A 20,265-nucleotide genomic window follows, 5' to 3' on the forward strand; every position below is an offset into this window, starting at 1 on the left:
GAACGTATTGAACGCCTTTGATCCGCGAAGATTTACAAAATTAAGTGGATGTTTATATTAATTGGGAAAGCCTTAGAAAATTGCTTACACCGCACGCTAATTTTTAGGCTAAATTATTGATAAAATTTGTGAAATAATGGCCGAAACTCGCGGACAGTACATTGTTCTGCACAATCTCCTTGCTTATGATCCAGTTTAAGTTCTCTCGGCCAACTGGATACGGCCTAGTCCCTCTAAGACAATATTAAAAGTTATGAGCAACTAATTGTTTTTTGACGTTTCTAAAGCCAACACACAATCTTTAAATGCATTTTTCTCTTGATGTAAACGAGGCATAGTAGGTACAGTCATCTCCAAAATTGTCGCATGTCTACATGTAGGAATATAATTTGATAACGAATTCACCCGGTATTTCTTATGTTAGTATGTGTATAATCGGCAGACATGTAACAAAGTCGAAAGAGCAGTAAAACAAATCTTGTCCATGTAGCAACATTGTTTTACTCCTTTTAATTTCCGTATTTATAATTCTTTTCCTATGAAATTTACCAGAAATACAGTTCCCGATTATATATAGTACCAGTAATAAAAGTACCGTACAAAATCAAATTCTTACAAGACAGTTACAGATATGCGACAATCTTTTGGACATGAGTACCATTACTCAAAATTGTGTGTTCCAGCCACATGTCAAGACTTGTTAACTATTTCGAAGTGCTTGGATACTATTTGGAACTCATCGTTAATACTCAGTTTCAGCGCATTAAGAAAAAATAATCATAGGGCTAACAAGTGCTAAACACTGGTAATCTTGCTCCAGAATGTTACACGACTGAACTGTCAAGCTCTGCAAGTTATTTCCAATCTATGGAATTAATACGAGCTAAATGACTATTTTCCTGAAGGACCAGGGTTCGATTTCAAACTGCAGGAATTTCTAGCATTTTACGCTCCCCAGTTCTGCCGTTTAGCCTAATGAACAGTTAATTTGAACGTTCTCTTCAGCAGCGAGACTATGAGACCTACTGATTAAGTAGAAGCCGAACACGAGCTCTCACCGGGAACCGAACCCGGGTCTCCCAGCTGAACGTGAATGAAGGGGCTTTGATTACTGAATGTGAATTAAAGTAACGAAGAAAACTGGCCGGGATCGAACGAAAGACTACTCGCACCAGAGATCAGCTCCAACATATTCGTTCTCCTCGATTCCAAAGAGTACAGTTATTCAAGTTGTCCCTATACATACTGAAATAAGAGTTGCGAAATCATAGGAAGTTTTGACCAACGAAAAGAACTTGAAACTGTTGTAAATTGAACAAATGTCTTACAAACTGCAAATTAAAGTTCTCGAAGGTACTGTCAACTTGAAACAGTTTTCAACAAGCGCTACAATTAGAATATCACTGCGAACAGCAGCAGTGACCCTACATATAACGATAATCTACCAAAAAAATTACTACATATAGTTATGACCTCAGCCGGCAGGCAATTGGGAGAGGAAATTCAACTACATTAACTGACTTTGACGAAATTCCTTGATTCTACCCAACTGCGCACGTGCTTCTCGACTTCACATCTCATCTCAGATAATTCTTACAATAGATCACCTAAGGCGAAACAAACTCGCCAAATCGGAGCTAATCAACATAATGCACAAATAAGAACAAACTTAATCCGCTAACCTCAAGTAAAATTTATCTTGTCCAGTCAGCAAGAACAAGGCATCAAGTTTTGAGCGACAACTTGAACTATTTCAGAAGTAAACACTGAAGTTCACGTACCTACAGTAAAAGTACTTTCCCATTTCTTTGTTATTAATTATCACTGAACACTGGCGGTCAGGTACACTAATCTGAAACTGGAACCCTTTCTCCACTATTACCAGTGAAGTGCCACTCTGGATCTAAAAACTTCGTAATATTTAAGAATTGTTATGTAGTAAGGTCTATCATGCCACATCATTGTTGGAAAAAATTCTATAGTGAAATCCTTGAAATTTTTCCAAGAGATTTTTCATTTGCCTATTCAGTGTTTTAAGTCACTAACTTCTCTTTCAGACATTGACTTCATCTTATCCTATTATGATTTTATTCTTTTTTAAATACCTTAGTTGAACAGTTACTCCCATCCCCTTGAAATAATATAAACATACCTAAAGAAAATAAGGTAACAAGCTAATTCATTAAACTTTTTATCCTGAAAACAATGAAATTTTTCCCCTTACAAAATTCTCCATTACGAGTCAATGAAACCGAAGTACAACTAAATACTCAGAAGTAATATTTAATTTCTGAGAAAATTCCCAAAAATACGTTCTAACTTGGCATAAGTGACAGGTCAAATGTCAAATATATGCATTTTACATTGATATAAAACACTGAGCAGGCAAAAGAAATAGCCTTTGCTTACAGCAATGTCGAAATCCAAAACTTGCACAACTAGAGAAACACGACTGATCTACAGAATGCAAACACAGTGCTTAATTAACAAAACAAAGTTCTGTATTTATTGATGTTTTATTTTTTCCCAAAGTCTAAATTCAAGTTACGCAATGGGAATAAATTAATACTTTGGCCTAGTGCATGAATGATCGCTTTGGTAGGTTTCAATTGCTAAAACCTTAACTTTCTTAAATCAATTTGTTTTACATGTGAAAATTCCCTGAAAAATCTTACAAAACATTACTTTCATTATTATTTGGAATTTCCGAACTTTTTTTATACAATACAAACTTTATAATTTTTAAGCATTTTCCTTTTTCACTTTTAAATATTCTTATTTTAACATTGAGCATGGAATGCATGTTCTTTAACCAAGCTTCTTGTTATAAACTTACAGAAACCCGGGAAAAATCAGATCTCGATACAGGCAGAAACCCTGGAAAATACTCAGATCTCAAAACAGGCAACTCAACTTCCTTGTATGCGTTATTTCACACTAACAATCCTTTATAATACACGCTGACTAAACGTTTCATGATAGAGAAAAGTCTGTATCAAAAGTGATGCCTGGGTTTGTCCAACAGGGCTTCTATCCAGAGGAACGGGTTGCAAAAACTTTACAAACTTCCAGCTTAGAAGCATTTCCTGTGCACGATGGATGGTCCAGACTCGTCGTATTCTTGTTTGCTAATCCACATCTGTTGGAACGTAGACAGGGAAGCTAAGATGGAGCCACCAATCCATACAGAGTACTTCCTCTCGGGGGGAGCGATTATCTTTATCTTCATGGTGGAAGGAGCCAGGGCAGTAATCTCCTTCTGCATCCTATCAGCGATGCCTGGGTACATTGTGGTGCCTCCAGACAGAACGGTGTTTGCGTACAGGTCCTTTCGGATATCCACGTCGCACTTCATGATAGAGTTGTAGGTGGTTTCATGGATTCCGCACGCTTCCATACCAAGGAACGAAGGTTGGAACAAGGCCTCGGGGCACCTAAACCTTTCATTTCCAATAGTTATAACTTGACCATCAGGCAATTCATAGGATTTTTCAAGGGAACTAGAGGAAGCCGCGGTGGCCATTTCTTGCTCGAAGTCTAGGGCTACATAGCAAAGTTTTTCCTTGATGTCTCGGACGATTTCTCGCTCGGCCGTGGTAGTGAAACTGTAGCCTCTCTCGGTAAGGATCTTCATGAGGTAGTCCGTCAGGTCTCGGCCAGCCAAGTCCAGACGCAAGATGGCGTGGGGCAATGCATAACCTGAAAGGAAACAAAGGATCATGAGCAACTTTATACATAACTCCCAGATTACAAGAATATCCTAATACAAGTAGCTATAGTGCATACTAACATTTACAAAACCAACCACTTTCCTCAAAAGGTCAAGATTTAGTAGGATAAATTAAATCAAGGGAAGTTTCTTTCAATATCCCTAGTGTATTAGGACAAAGAAAGGTAAGTCAGCGTTAACAGGCTTCAGGCTCAAATTTTCACCCCAACTTGAACATAGGAATAAACATTTAATGCTTTGCTCCAACGCAAAGGGCAAGTAACCAAAGAAATAATCAAAAAGAAAACTACACGGTGCCACGCTTGAACTGTTCTGAACTTAAAGGAAAGGTGAACTTAGCGAAGAGCCTCGAGAATATTTATCAATCCCGGGCCACTTAATCGCAAGTAAATCCTGAAATTCATACATGTGATTGATACTCAAAATTCTGCTTAGTGAAGTATCGTAAATTTGTCAGTCAAGTTTTCACCTAGAATAATCAAAGGTAGATGAACCAAGAATCTCGAACCGAGTCGTCATTTACCAGAAAATTACTGTAAACCCTGCAATATATTCGAAAATAAAGGTGAAGCCAACTGATTAGTGCATTCCCCTAACGCTCTTGTTTAGTTCCATTTTTTAAATTACACTGAGGGTGGGTACATTTACTACGTATTTTTTTTTTTTTTTTAATAATAATAAAGTTTTAGCGTAATCTCACATGCAAATTCAGACATTTAAACTGCACGAGACGTCCTGTTAACCACTAATACGTCTAACTGTATACTTCCCTTTTCCCTTCATTAAATGTCGCACTCGAGAACTGCACGCACTAAAATGGATTATATAAATACAAAAGCCTAGAGACAGCAATACAAGAAATTTTAATAACGAACTGTTTTAATGTGATTTTTATAGCAATGATAAATTACCATTATGTCAACTCCGCTCCTTATAAAGTGGGAAAGAAAATTATTCAACATTTGGTGAAGATTTAGCTTGAACTTTCCACTTTAAATCATTCACATGTGTAATCAGACTATCATTCACATTAACTCACTCTATGGCCTATGGAACCCGGAGGTTCAATGCCGCGTTCACAAAAGCTCCGACTTCTATCCTTAGCTAACTGCATCCAGTTTCTACTCTGTATTCCAATCTCTGCGAGATCCATCTTAATATTGTCCTCCCATCTGCGCCTAGGTCTTCCTAATGGTCGTTTTCCGATTGGTCTTCCAGTCAAGACTGAAAGAGTCTCTACTTTCTTCCATTCTAGCTACATGACCCGCCCATCTAAGCCTCCTAGACTTGACGACCCTAACAATGTTGGGTAAACCATATAAATTACGTAGTTCCTCGTTATGAAGTTTCCGCCATTCCCCATTCCCGTTCCTCTTGGGTCCGAATATTCGTCTCAGGATCTTGTTCTCAAATACTTTCAGTCTATGTTCTTCCCTCAGAGTAAGTGACCATGTTTCGCAGCCATACAGAACTACATCTAAATTTCGCGCACAACAGCCAGTTTTTTCCAAACATTGAAATTAACTACACGAACACGAGCTCGCTCCCACGATTTTTTCAAACATAAAAAGTTTTCGATACCTGTTTAGAATTATCTACCTAGCTCTGCAGAGAATTGTTCTGTGAAATTACACCCTTCCGTTATTTAAAAAAAAAAATTAAAAAACCGTAGGTAATTATAATTCAAGTAAAAATGAATCTCAGTTTAACTTCCCACGATCATGATTAGGTGAAGCAAGAACTGGTAAATGAATATCCGGTATAACTTTAGGACACTACGTTGGCCACCAAAAATTTACTTCGCCAGGAATCGAACCAGGCATCACACCAAAGGTATACGTACTACATTACCATAATTCAGTCACTGAAGCAATGCGAATATAAGCAGCAGTATTTTAAGATTATACAGTATTGCTGTAACGATACAAAAATATTTCCCATCTCTTCCAATATTTTGCTAGTTTCCAAACCTGATTAAGTAATGGAACAACCCACCAGGTTCCCTCGTGTGTGAATGCAAAAACTACCAAATCCATCGATCGACATCGTTCAAGTGTCATTCTTCAGTACAGATCACAGGCATACATAAGGTGGAATCTATCACCTTAAAGCATTCACGTTTCAGCGTCTCCCTTACAGAGACCTGAACTCTGCACCACGAACAAAGGCGAACGCGCAACTCAGACCAGCGAGGAAAGCAACGGAAGTTTTTCTTAGCAATTATCTCACGCACCAATAAAATTCTTATGATTTGTGCGTGTAAAGTTACTCTAATTTCCAACTACCTTGATATGTAATAAATACATAGTGCAACAAAATATTAATTTAGTTACTATTTAAATATAACCTTTGAGTTTTTATTTTTAAAGCTGAAAAATCCATACTGCAACTATAATGAATCGAAGGAATTTTATGACTGGTATATGGGGAAAGTTTGGAGATAAGAACGTTTATTAGTTTCGAAAGTAATAGACTGCAGTAGGCAAACAGAAGTAAAACAAATATTTAAAGTGTAATTTGTTCCACTAAATCTCTCACCTATGTTCAATTTCTTTCAATATCTCAAATGCCACCTTCGGGTATTCCTCAGCAAAAAATACACATCAGTCCTTTTTCAGAAGTTCTATACATTCTTTGTAGCAGCGAATTAATATAATGAAACTCCTTGTGAAAAGATAAGCCTGTATTTATACAGAGAAATATTTTACTAATTCCTTAATTTATTCCATACACTCGGTAAATGACTATAGTTTGTTCCTTGCGCACGATTACCTTAATCAGAACCTCGTATTAACTACATTCTTGACTAACCTTTAGAGGACGGATAGGAATTAAGAAAATCCTTTCCTTTGTTGGCAGCTCTAGTACCCCTTCTAATTGTCACAGGGACATAAGGGTATTTCGTTGTAAAGGTTATGGAACAGATTTCAAAAAGCTAACTTGTGTCCCCCGTGCCAAAACAAAAGAATTTTCTGTAAAAAGTCTTTTTTGAAAATTGAGAAGCTGGCAACACGGACGCAGTAAAAACTATTTTTTCGTGTATCCCAGACATTGAGCACAATCATGTAAAAACCGTGAAGGGCAAAAATTCAATGTCAAGTGAGAAAACTCCGACCGTGTTTCCTACGAGAATCTTGGCAACACTTATTTGTCGTGCGCAAGAATGGCCATACACAGGGTATCATTAGTTCGGATGTTTATTGATACCACTTACGCTTGTAGCTCCTTTGGGATTTACCCCCAAAAGCTGAGGGGAAGGGGGAACTAAAGACTTTGAACTTCCCCCCGATGTGGATGAAATGCACACCGTTGTAAAATTTCATCCTTCCTGAAGAGCAAGACACCTAAACCATCTCTAGGTTAATTAAGAGCCGAACTACGGAGGTTTAACCTGCTGGCCCAGCCCCTGAGTCGTTCGTCCTGTAAAGGTTAATCAGAGCTGTTATCTATATTTGCAAGGGTTAAAAGTTAGCAAAGGACGGAAAATTCAGCAATGAGCCGTACGCAAGAATGCCTGACGACAAACTACATACCTTCATAGATTGGCACAGTGTGAGAGACACCATCTCCGGAGTCGAGCACAATACCAGTTGTTCTACCAGAGGCATACAATGACAGCACAGCCTGAATTGCTACATACATGGCAGGGGTGTTGAAAGTCTCGAACATGATCTACAAAAGAGATAAATGAGAAAATCATACTAAAAAACAAAACAATGCAATACATACGAAAGTTACAAGTTTATTATGAAAAGCTTAATTCCTACGGATTAGTATATTTTTACCCACACTAGTCTTCGACAGAGGACTTCTCACCTCCAGACCCCTCGCATTCGTTCGGCCTACAGCGTTGCATCCCTCCATATCTCGAAGAAATTTCGAGTGACACCTCAACTGCAAGTTCCATCTTCCCCCTCCCCACATGGGAAAGAAAATCACCTTTCTATTTTAGAGATCATTTTAACTGCAGCCCCCATCCCTTTTAAGGAAAATGAACAAACCTGAATACCAAATTTCATGTGTAATCCTAACAGATATGGTCTAATTTTAATTGCAATCCTCATTTTTTTCTATCTGCCTTTTCTTCCTGTATACGAGAAAGTTAAAACTTAAATCTCAATACCGAATTTTAATTCCTCTAATTCCGAGATATGATCATCAACCATTTTAATACTACCTTTTCATTTCACAGACAAGTATGAAACACGTATTTTAAATAAATCCAAATACAAACTTTCATATCTAACGCTAAAAGGGTCCGAGATAGGGACAAACTCCACTCGTTTCTTTATATTACCTTGACAGAAAGGATCATGTATCAAATTTCATGTCTAATATTCCGAGAAATGGACAAATTGCCACTGACCTTCACGTCGAATTAAAGTCCTTACATTAAAAATCCTATCGTCTGCCTTAATTTCAAGTTTCTACCTTAAAGAGGTTGGACAGCGTTTTTTTCTATCAGGACTATGCCTACTTAAAATTAATGAAATTTGTTATTTTAGAGCCGACGAAGTAGGCTGTTTACTAAGTGATGCACAGTAACATTTCAAGAACTGTCGTATCATTTGTCAAGATCGATGAAGTTATTTTGGAATTAGAACTATTTCTTTAACTGGTAATTCATAATCCTAGAATAACTATTCAAAAAATGCTACGACTTGCTACAGAAACCAAGTATTCAGTAATATATTTTTTCTTCAGTATGTTATCTTCTAAAAAATTCAGATACCTAAGGATTGGCTTTCGGTAGAGAAAAATACTAGGCAACAAAGGTGAACATCCGTGCACTTCAAGTACTTTCCAAGCAAAAATTTTGCTTGAAGTGGCAACGATTAGTTTTTTCTGGTTAATTACCTTTCTGCAACCAAAAACAATCCTAACCGTTTGTTTCGTAACAATCCCATTTTTCGAAAGAAAATTTCAGAATAATCACCGGTATGAAAGGTTTAAGAATTGAAATTTCCATGAAATAGTATGAGATGTAGAATCTAGCAACTAAAGATTCTTGCGTTAATTGAAACATTCCTTTACATAGTTTCTAATGTGCTCTTGGGGTAAGATCAAAGATTCGAGATCTTATCCATAACTTACCCCAAGAGAAAATTAGAAAATTGCTGGGGTAAAAATACACCCAACAAACATGCATCCCATTAAATCAAGTAGCAAGAGCAACTTAAATAAATACCTGTGTCATCTTTTCTCTGTTGGCTTTGGGGTTGAGTGGGGCTTCCGTAAGAAGAACAGGGTGCTCCTCGGGCGCCACTCGAAGTTCATTGTAGAATGTGTGATGCCAGATTTTCTCCATGTCATCCCAATTAGTAACAATACCATGTTCAATTGGATATTTCAAAGTTAGAATACCTCGCTTAGACTGGGCCTCATCACCTACATAACTGTCCTTTTGACCCATTCCTACCATTACACCCTGCAAACAAAAAACATTTCTCAGTACTCCAAAAAAATCAGAAAATAGATTTTAAAAGCAACTAAGTCCACAGTCTGAATTATACATCATACTACTTTTAAAAACTTTCAACATAGGCGCTGAAAGAAAACAAGATCCTGTACCCTATTAAGGGCTTTTGCATTGAAGTATTATCAATATTTTGAGAATATTCGTGTGTTGAGAAATATTAGGTTGTGATTAAAAACTTAAGCCAAAGAGCCCAGGAACATCTACGTAAATCTAGGATTTTATATTCAGTTTTGACTTTACTGCCAGATACGAAATTGTTGTAATTTCCTTTTCCAGCACAAAGGCTGGCTTATGTGGGATCGGCATAGTACATAAGCATTTAGAATCAGAGTAAACTAGCCACTGAAAGAGCTAAGGTCTGGTTAAGGTTGGTGTAAAGGTACAAGCTTTGCCGATAGATGTCACTACAATCTTCGTATCTTTCATGCATTTTTTTACCTTTCACTAAAATTCACAATTCCTCTTACAAGTTTCAGCCTAGATACTTCAAAGTTTTTAGAGAAGGAACTTCATTACCTGTCGAAGGCAACAATCCGTGCCGATTTTTTTATTTACAATTTTCTTTATTGTTGAAACAGTCATATTGTTAAAGGTTTCGATACCCACTTCAACAATCAAGCCATTTCAATAATAAAAATTTTCAATAAAAAAACGACACGGATTGTTTCCCTTGATAGGTTATGAAGTTTCTTTAAAAATTTGAAATCTCTAGGTTGAAATTTGTAAGAAATAGTGAATTTTCGAGAAAGGTAAATACATAAGACACGGAGACCGTAGTGACATCTATTGGCAACACTTGTCCCTTTAAACCAACCTTAAGTTACCAGTATCTTCCAGTTCTTGAAATCATTTGTGATTGACAAAATTCCTACGCCTTAACGTGTGATCGCAATATAAAAAGAATACAATACCACAAGTAAATTTCAATAAACAGAGGACCGAGACCTCCGGCATACCGTGCCGATAAGTTAACCCTTAACGAGTTTTCGTAACCATTTGGTTACACATTTTTTGATCTTGCATATTGCGTTTGAAGAGTATTATTTTCAGGAATTGTTTGTTGTGGTTATTTGTGTACATACTTTCCGCGATGGTAGGGCATCTATTGCCCTCTGGTGACAATTCTCATGAATTTTACGCCGGAAGTAGTCTGTGGATATGTTTTGCAAGCAGTGCCGAAAGCAGACTGAAAAGTAGTGAACCGTTAAGGGTTAACCACTACGCATTGGCACTGTATACCGGAGGTCCTGAGTTCGAGCTCCGGTCGTCTTCTTCCACTTATAGAATTTACATTACAGACGAAATAATGTTAAAAAATCAGTTACCTCTTTCATTGATATAAATTCCAAAGGCGAAAAAAATTTAAAACTAATTCTCTGTAACATTATTAATAGAAACTGTAAAGTATAAGAACGGATTGTCCTTTATACATCAAAGTCCATCAGTAACATTTACTTTACAATACCAAATTTAAACTACCACAAATTTTTACTTTAATTTTGCTTCTAATAATTTTCAAAACAAAATTAATTTTACCTGATGTCTTGGTCGACCAACAATTGATGGGAAAACTGCTCTGGGTGCATCATCGCCTGCAAACCCAGCTTTGCACATTCCGGATCCATTGTCCACTACAAGGGCAGCAACTTCTTCGTCACACATGGTTAGTATTTAATTCTGAAAAATATAAATTTAACAATGAGAATTTAAGGGTACATCGAAACATTCAACTAAATCGAGGTTAAAATAAATCAAAGATTTCTTGTAAATTGATAGTTATAATATTTAGCTTCAAGACTAAAGCAGAATATGACCGATATTCAAACTAGCAGCGGTGAAAGTTCTATTTTCACGAGGGATTTAATTTTCCGAAAGATCATTACAACCCATATTGAACAGCGAGTCCAAGTATCTCAAACTCAAAGAATGAAACATTCAAACGAAATACCAACGAAGTGTCAACAAACCAAAAACTATGCACTATCTATAAAACACGTGATAGAAATTACATCCCTTAGGACCAGACCCGAAACCAATCACAGATGTCTGAGGGGCTCAAGTAAAAAAAAAAAAAAAAAAAAAAAAAAAAAAAAAAATCTTACAAATATCTAAATTGTGCTTTTTGTATTGAGGTCTGAACGGGTCATGAAAAATCTTGGGGGCCCTAGCCCCACTGGTTGCGCGGCTACAAAGGAATAAGTATGGAAAGAAAAATTAAGTTCTCGGACACCGTCCACTCAATACTAATAGCCTGGAATCAAACCAGAAGCCCTTAGTTTAAACTATTAGAATTCTACATCACTGCATGAGAAACTCATGAAAAATTTCGATAGGTATCAATACTGAAAACCTGACTACTACCCCCCCTTCCGCAGTTTACACATGAATCCTCTCCTCACCGCATGTAGGCATCCCATTCTGAATACATGACCTACGTTCTGCTCCTTCCCTTCCTGCTACAGAAAAAGCAGTCTCTCAAACCCTGATCCATTTTTAGCTACAGTTTCATAATCACACGCAGCTATTTTTGTTCTACTACAGAACACGTTAAGTAGTACCCTTTGAAAGGCCAATAGCATCTACGTCCATAACCTTCCCCAACGCACATCTCGTTCGCCCAAGAGCAGCTGCTTTTTCATACAAGTTTCTGATCTAGTAAATCCTGTTCCACGAACAAACCTTTAAAAAAGCTCAGTAGCTATTTATGAATATGGTTCCAGCTATGTACGAATAAGATACAAGGTAGTTCACCCGCCTCAATCGTAACTCATTAATCACCAGGAACATATTTCCATTATGGTAACTGTTTAGAAATTGGGGCCAAAATTAGTGAAAAACAATGATGCACAAGAAATTAGTTGATAGTTTGGAGAAGATATCGTATACAATTTTTTTAAAGACAGTAGTTTAGAGTTAGTGGAGGTGATTGCCCATTTTATGTCTAGAACAGAACCCAACGAACCCCCGCGGGGCTTCTAACCATTTACTACTACTACTACTTCTGTTACTGCTTCTTATACTATAGATCCTAGTTTAACGTACGAAGTCATAAAAACGACCGAATCGGAATAGAATATCGCAAAAAGTATGTGAAAGACTGCCCCCCCCCCAAAGCTAACAATGGCAGATTTCATTTTCGAGACCAACCTACAGCTCAACGTGGGATCCGAACATTGTCTCCTGGAATCGAACCCAGGTCTTCAACGTCAAAGGTCAGTACGCTAACCGCTTAGCCATGAGGGAGAAGAAATTAATGAAATGTGAAAAATATCAATTTTAATCTGTTACCTGATTAACAAATTTCAGCCACAGGCACTCACTTTTGGTTATAAATAAATGCAATCACCTCGTCCGAAAACAAGTACAAATGCTTTGGTCAACACCGATTTCTCCGAACGGAAGACAATACAAACCTCGTAAGCCAAACTTTCCAAATAGGAGGGGAGGGAGCTTTACTCAAATGCATGTTTAAATTTTTTAATATAGTACGAAAATTAAATTGTCACACTGAAATTAAAATTAGTTTCTCGTTAACTAATATAATGCAAGCCACCCACTCACTTTCCGCGTACTATGTACAAATTTAGATGAAATTACACATAAGCTTATTGCAACGTAACCCAAATCACCGATCCTACTTGGCTACAGCTACTGAGTTCTATTTACACCAATATGAAAGATTCACTCCATCTAACAAGAAAATTTAGAAGTACTATTGAACATCAAAGGGAGTGGGGAAGTGCCAACAATTCCTATTGAAATGAATTTTAGGGTAATCTTTACAACGCCCGCTCCAATTGGCATCCTTATACAGTTACGATAAATTACACAATTTTTTAAATTGGGTCCAAACTTTCCTTAACCTAATAATTCTCATCTACACTTGCTACTACGATGTGCAGTTGCGGAGCTTTATTAAATTCACCAGAATTTTGTTCCAAGCTCAAATATACCGTGCAGATTTACTATACGGATCCATAGTATAATTAGTATTTAGTAAACGGGTTAGAAGCCCCGCAGGGGTTTACTGGGTTCTGTTCTAGACATAAAATGGGCAAATTAAAGACTTTAATTTTTTTTCGTACATTCTACAATCCGGGGATACGTATAGCAAAACTACACCAAATATACTGCAGCTTTTCCTGAACTATTCATGCTGAAGATATGACAGTCTTAAGACGTGCTACACCTCTTGCATATTAGCACCTTCAAATTTCAGTTTGCACGCAGCCTCATGTTAAATTAATCTTTGTTCAAATATCAACTTTCTGCGCAAGCACTGAACACTTCGTAATTTTCCGTATTAACTGGAAGTTGGACTAACAGGCCTATAAAATTTTTGTCAAAAAGGATTAGAATTATATCAACACTAACATACATCATTTTTTCACTTTTTAACATTTACTTTAAAAACTATGTTGCGCGTCCAGTATTTCAAGTTCAAATATACACCATTAATCACATTTAAATTTTATCTGTATCCTTTACAGACTAATTAAATTCCCAACTTTAAATAAGAGTCCACAGAACCACAAACATCGGGGTGTGGCTCTTAAGTTACCAAAATTGTTTAAAACAAATTTTTAAAAAATCACTTTCATCTTGCACTTCGTTAGTAACTATCTTGCGCTGAGGTCTCAAATATACACACACAATCCTCAAATTTCCTATGCACATTCAAGTTTTAAACGCATTTCCACTAGAAAACTTACTTTCTTATAAATATACACGACTCCCAAGTCCAACCACCTGCAAACTACCGATTACTACACTGAAGTGTAATGCTCTATGACTAATATAACGACCAGTGCCACAGGAAGGCTAACTACCCCTTCCCCCTCCAAAGTCTAACAAGGGCAGGACGCCAACAACCAATCGCTGCTTTCTTTACCATATATGGTATAAGCGACCGGCAGCATGGAAACGCTACGCAGGCGGATTGTCGGCTACGATAACAAGACATGAAAGCCGGTCAGTGGGATTTTGCATTTCCGGAACAATACTGGAATGCGATTTTCTCAAAAATCGTGAATGATAAGCGCTTACTTTCATATTTGTCTTTAAAAGTTTCCTTTTGTTTAATGAAGTCCTTACGCTCTAATTGTCACACTACGAAAATTATTTTAAGCAAGAAGAGCAATTAATTCTTTTATTCTTTCAATTTTGAAAGTAGATTACTACTTTTTATTATTCGTAATATTAGTACGAACTTCAGTACAGCTCAAGCATCTTCCACAGCATCTGCTTGGCGGAGACTTCACAATCCTATAGAGTTCTATTTTTAGATTCAACCACCTGCAAACACACGCAGCAACGAAAAGGTGGTCGCGGCAACCTGTTAAAAGCAACAGACTCACTTTTTTACAGTGTATCACAATGTAATATACAGATATTATACCAGCAAAGAACTCCCGGAACTTAAGCCTAACCAACAACTTGCTCTAAAATGATAGTAATACTATTTTGCTTTCTAAAATCAATCATTATTCAAATCCCTTGTTTGTAGTAGTTAACAAATTACATATACAATTCTCTCTCCTCGTTTACCTAGTCTCACTACACTTATTTCGCAAAAATTTCAACTACTATGGCTGATCACACCGGCACTTACTAGCCACGCCTGGAACTCTGACAGTACACAATAATAATAAATAAATACTCACTACTTCTTCGCTTTATACTGTAAATTATTAAATTGCACTTTTAACAAAATATAATGAAAAAGAATTTTAATAAAAATCAACCTTACCTCTACACAGACGTATCACTAACAGTACACAGCAAACTGTACAAATCTGTCGCAAGTGACCGAACGAACCGTTTAGGGAAACTCTCGACGCGAAAATGGACTCGTCCAGGAGAGAGTAAGTGGTTACCTCCTGGCTTCTTTATGAAATTATGGCGAATGTAACTGATTTTCAAGACCGGATTTTGTTTCGTATAGTTTAATTTTAATTTGTATATATAATTAATTCGTTATTGCCTTTGACAGCACCAAACATGGACAAGTATACACAAATGAAAAGTACTATCTCCCCTTTGCGAAGTCGACTCTTCCAGTTCCCCCTACTTTCCTTCGTAGAATTGTACCTGCCATATATGGGCATAAAACAGACGGGGTTTCCTGATTGGTTGCAATGCTCTCAGAGCCGCGTTGACAGAAGAAGTTGATACAACAGCGAAACACATTGGACTTGGCTGTGAATGAGTTCAAAGGATGAAGTTCTTATGCATTGAATAAAACTAAAGAAAGAAAAAAAAACGCGTAATGTTTTATTACGGGAATTCGTTTGTTTCGTGCGAATTTTAACGCGCTTTCTCACGTAGATTCATTTCATAATGCCGTTTCTGCTTTTGTACTAGCTGTGTAATAAGAAAATGATTTTTGTTCATAAGTCTCGTTCCGAGAATATATTATTACCTGTAAATACCGGTTCTTTAATAAGCTCACTGCCAATCTATCTGCCTTTCATTGCTTATTTAAATAATACAGCAATGTAAGCAAACCGCATTCCAGGAGCATATTTGTGTCTGATTCTAGAGCATTATGTTTCAGTAACTTCGAAATGTAAATTTCATAGTAGTGCATAGTCTCTCTGTACCCTTAGCAACTTAAAAGTAGTGAGCAATTAGTGTCGTTGCTTTGATATCTGGAGGGCCTAAATTCGAATCCTGTTATCAACCATCGTAGAATTTTCGAATTAGATTCTATTTCGTTATTTGAATGTTGGAAGGGTACTTTAAAATGTTCAATTTATACTTTTCAGTATAAAAACTGGTTTCATATATTATTATTTTGAACAATCAGTTTAATATCACTAGGCTTAGTATTTAGGCCCTGGCCAAGAGACTAACGCGTGCAGGGGGTGCGGTGGTTCAGCGGTAAGGCGTTCATTTCTAGTGCGCGGAGTCCCTGGTTCGATTCCAGCTCGCGCAAAGTGGATCTTATAGTGAACAAACAGTGTGTGGGGATTTTCTCAGGGTTCTCCAGTTTCCTCCCACTTCATTCCACCACTTTTCATTCATTTCTCATCTTTAGCCCACATGACAAGCGTCGGACGTAAAACTCAAAGGTTTTTACTAACGCGTAAGCACATGGTTCTCTCGGTTCGACTCCGGTAAAGATACTTCCACCCGACAATAGTAATATACTATATAGTTGGGATTCCATTTTAAATGATAGAAGCTGCCTCATAGTCTTGAAAATGGGTGTTGTAGTTTTAAAATTATTTCTCTTTATAAATTATTATCTATGATAAAACTAGATTATTATAATAGGTTTCTCGCCTTTCATTTTACCTCAGGTAGAGCGGATAGAAGAGAGAATATTCTATTCTGACTCGGAGGAACGTGGTAGAGCTCTTATCTGTGGTGCAATGAGTTTTTGGTTTGTCTCCTAGACATGTGAGTTTGTGATGAACAATCATGTTTATATGTTTTCTTTGGGTTCTTTCGTTTCCTTGCATATTCTTATATTACACCATTTATTTCGTATCCTTCATTTTCATTGTTCATGAGCAGCGGCAGACCAAGAAGATTCATCTGGGGGGAGGGGGTGGGTAGCCAGAACCCAGAGTGACAGGTAGGCCCTATATCATGACTGTACTAGGCCTATAAACTTTCAAAAACATAAATGTTAATACGTATCTTAAATTATTTTTGTCACTCAAAAAACTTGGGGCTCAAGCCTCCGAGCTAAATCCGCCACTGTTTATCATTCTCCTTTAGAATAAGGGACAATTGTGGGACGTTAAAGATGTCATTTGCTTTCACTGCTTTCGTCAGTTTCAAATTAAGTCTAAATATTTTCAGTTCTTTCTATATACGGATTTACTACTTCGTATATCAATTATTTGCTCGTACAGATGGTTTAGAATAATGAAGATATTTAGAGGACTTGAAAATGATTTACAATTTATTTATTTATTAATTAATGATTGGATAAATCTCATTCAGAGCTGCTGTCCATTCCATAGTGGGAAAGGGATCTCCTACGGGCCAGGTTCCATCTTTGCTGGGGGATATATCCTGAGGTTCTACTCCAGTTTAAATGCAGCTCAGGGGTAAAAAAAAAATGAAATGAAATCTTTGAGTTTTTACGTCCTTCGATTATGCCGGCTAGGCTAAAAGAGACGATGATCATGAGAAAGGAATGAAATGGTGGAATGAAGAAAGTGGTAGGAAATGGAGAACCCTGAGGAAACCCACGCACACGGTGTTTGTGCACCACAAAGTTCACTTGGCGGGGCCTGGGGTCGAACCCGGAACCCCAAGCACCAGAGGTGAACGCTCTAACACTGAGTCTCCGCGGCCCCACGTGGCTCAGTGGTAACTTGAATGTCTTCCAAATTACTATAATACTTATTGATATCTGTGGGAGTAGGGGTGAAATGTGGTGCTGACCACACTGCCTCTTTTATGTGACGAAGTTGTATACTTAATATTTGTGGGTAATATTGGCCTCTTCCGAATGATACAATTCGCGCCATAACAACATTTTGGGAAGGAATGACAGCTCAGTGGTAAAATGCTCACTTCTGGTGTATGAATTCTTGGTCTAATCCTACCTGCATCCATGTGAACTTTGTAGTACCGTAAGGCGGGTTTACTTTGTACAAGATTTAAGTAATTTTAAAGAAAATCGCATGTAACTTACAAACGTAATGATTTAGAACACTGTATTTTAAACATATAATAGCTAGATGTGTAAGGAAAACATTAGTGCAAGTTCATTAGTAAACATTCAGCATGACCATAGTTATTGAAATATAAATTTTGGTAAAGTAACCACATAGGTAGGGTTACTTTGCACAACATACAAAAAAGTATGTTCAACATATGAACATAACATTTCTGTGCAATGTTTTCAGGCTGAAGCCCACCCAAATTGCATGATTTCTTCTTTAAAAAAAAAAAAAAAAAACTAATGTTAGTCATTCCTATGCGTATAAGCTGCAAGCCACCCAAAAGTCTAGTGATTTCTATAATAATAATAATAATAATAATAATAATAATAATAATAATAATAATAATAATAATAATAATAATAAATAAAAATAAAAAGCCTTTCTGAGTGAAGCCTCCCTCAAACTACTTTTCTGGATCCGTCACTCTTCATAATGTATTTTTCAACAAGAAAGTCAGTCCGGCATCTACCTAAATAGGAAATTTACCTAAATTTAGAATGCAGGAGATTCCAGTAGTAATAATTTCCAATCTAAGAGGTATTTTGGACCGGTGCAAAGTAACTCCGAATAGAGGCTGAAACCACCTTCTCCCTGTTTTACCTTTTTATGACTAAAACGTTTTACATTTCAATTTCAATTATTGCATCAAAGTCCCACTTTACACAGTAGTATTCTACGAAACTGGCTTAGCTTTGACGGAAATTCTTGTAGATGATATCTTTCAAATTTTGCCGGCCTTTACAGTGACTGCTTTCCATACCTCTACAACAACAAACTTTCCCGATAATTAGAACTAATGTTAACCGATAACATTATAGCCAAAAATACAGTTAAATCTTATCTATCTTACGGTGGCAGTTGAAACTTCCTCTTTACTATTCATGGTTTTGCCGATAGAGGACTGTGAAACTCTTTTCATATTTTGTACAAAATAACCCCGTCTTATGGTAGTTTTAACACCGTGTGCATGGATTGTTGGGAGTTCTTCGATTTGCTCCAGCTTTCTCCATTGCATCTTTCGTTCATCATCAGCAGCGTCTCGGAGCATAATTGTGAGACGTTGGAATAATTAAAAAGTCATTGATTTGCCCTTTTTCAGCACCGACACTCGGAGACTTAATCCACCACTAAAGGTGAGACTCAAATCACTACTCGGGTTTTTATCCCGGCGGGAAATCAAACACAGGATTCTATTGACAAAAGCACATGCATTAGCATTTAGTCACAAGATAGCACACAATATGCATAATGCAAATAATTTCGACTTCGACATTATTCCATACATGGTATTTTATTATTATTATTATTATTATTATTATTATTATTATTATTATTATTATTATTATTATTATTATTATTTGATTTTGCAGTAACTGCTGCACCAACAAAAGCAGGAGCGTAATTCATCTGCATTGTTTCATAGAGTAACCTACTAAAATATCAGTTACGTAATTGTTGCCACTTTCTTTATAATTTACGTTTCCAAGATCATATTTTCTTCCAGAAAATTGTGTTCGTTTTGTACTATTCACTAATCTGCACTTCAAAGCAGAGTTCGATTTGTTAATTTACCAAGGGGGGGATAGTTGGATCACAATGTGTAGTGCATTTGCATATACATTAGGCAGAGGTGTCCACAAGGGGGGTCTATGACGCAAACTGCGTCATTGAAATATTTGGGGGGGGTAAAAATCTATATAAATATCTTTGAAGGGGAGTGTAAAAATTAATCGAAAAGAATATTTTATTTTCATGGAAGAACACCTACGGATAACACAATGCATAATTTTTTTCTTGTCCTTTATACCACGATACTGACCATTTTGGTTAAAGGTTGAAATGGTTTTAAGGTTTTCGGTTGCATTCCTTGGCTGAAAATCATCTTGTCTAGGCCACTTCAATCTGCACTTTTTCTGGACTGTATTACATATGGGGATATTTACGATTTTTTAAAAAAAAATAGCTGATAGTTTAATTTCGATGTCGAAAGCCCTGTTAATTAAGTAACTAATCATCCAACTTTAGCTTGAAGTTCACCAGGGATGTAATGGGGCTTATACGGGGGTATACGGCGTATACCCACCTAAACTTTTTGTAGTCCAGCGTATACTAACCTTAAATTTACGAAAGAATGAGCGTATATTGGGATGCGTATATACCCAGGGGTGCCCAGAAGGGGGGGCTATGACGCAAACTGCGTCATTGAAATATTTGGGGGGGGTTAAAATCTATATAAATATGTTTGATGAGGGGGGGGTAAAATTAATCGAAAAGAATATTTTTTTTCATGGAAGAACACCTACGGATAGACAATTGGGGGGGTGCGTCATAGACATAAGGGGGGGTGGGCACCACTGATATACCAACTA

General features: G+C 36.9%; 1 protein-coding gene across 2 annotated transcripts; it reads right to left on the reverse strand.

Moving 5' to 3' along the window:
- Positions 1-2,497: 2,497 nt before the first annotated feature.
- LOC145665009 (actin-5C) lies at positions 2,498-15,115 on the reverse strand. Of its 2 annotated transcripts, none has more exons than XM_081732195.1 (5): positions 14,959-15,115; positions 10,746-10,886; positions 8,919-9,158; positions 7,264-7,402; positions 2,498-3,699 (listed from the first exon to the last, which is right to left on the reverse strand). In XM_081732195.1, the coding sequence occupies exons 2-5, from the start codon at positions 10,869-10,871 to the stop codon at positions 3,074-3,076; spliced, it is 1,131 nt and encodes a 376-aa protein (XP_081588321.1). In that variant the 5' UTR covers positions 10,872-10,886; positions 14,959-15,115; the 3' UTR covers positions 2,498-3,073. The 2 variants fall into 2 exon arrangements, with proteins under 2 accessions (XP_081588321.1, XP_081588322.1); XM_081732196.1 differs by lacking the exon at positions 14,959-15,115 and adding an exon at positions 13,922-14,065.
- Positions 15,116-20,265: the final 5,150 nt, after the last annotated feature.

Source organism: Thermobia domestica, chromosome 11, assembly GCF_964235325.1.
Source record: "Thermobia domestica chromosome 11, izTheDome1.hap1.1, whole genome shotgun sequence".
In the NCBI taxonomy this organism is placed as follows: Eukaryota; Metazoa; Arthropoda; class Insecta; order Zygentoma; family Lepismatidae; genus Thermobia; species Thermobia domestica.

Coding starts and splice junctions, on each gene's coding strand:
- LOC145665009 (XM_081732195.1), bottom strand. CDS start 10,871: ATGTGTGACGAAGAAGTTGCTGCCCTTGTAGTGGACAATGGATCCGGA. Junction 7,403..8,918: donor ACAGAGAAAAGATGACACAG/GTATTTATTTAA, acceptor TCTCTTTTGTAG/ATCATGTTCGAGACTTTCAA. Junction 3,700..7,263: donor CACTGTGCCAATCTATGAAG/GTATGTAGTTTG, acceptor GTTTCCTTTCAG/GTTATGCATTGCCCCACGCC.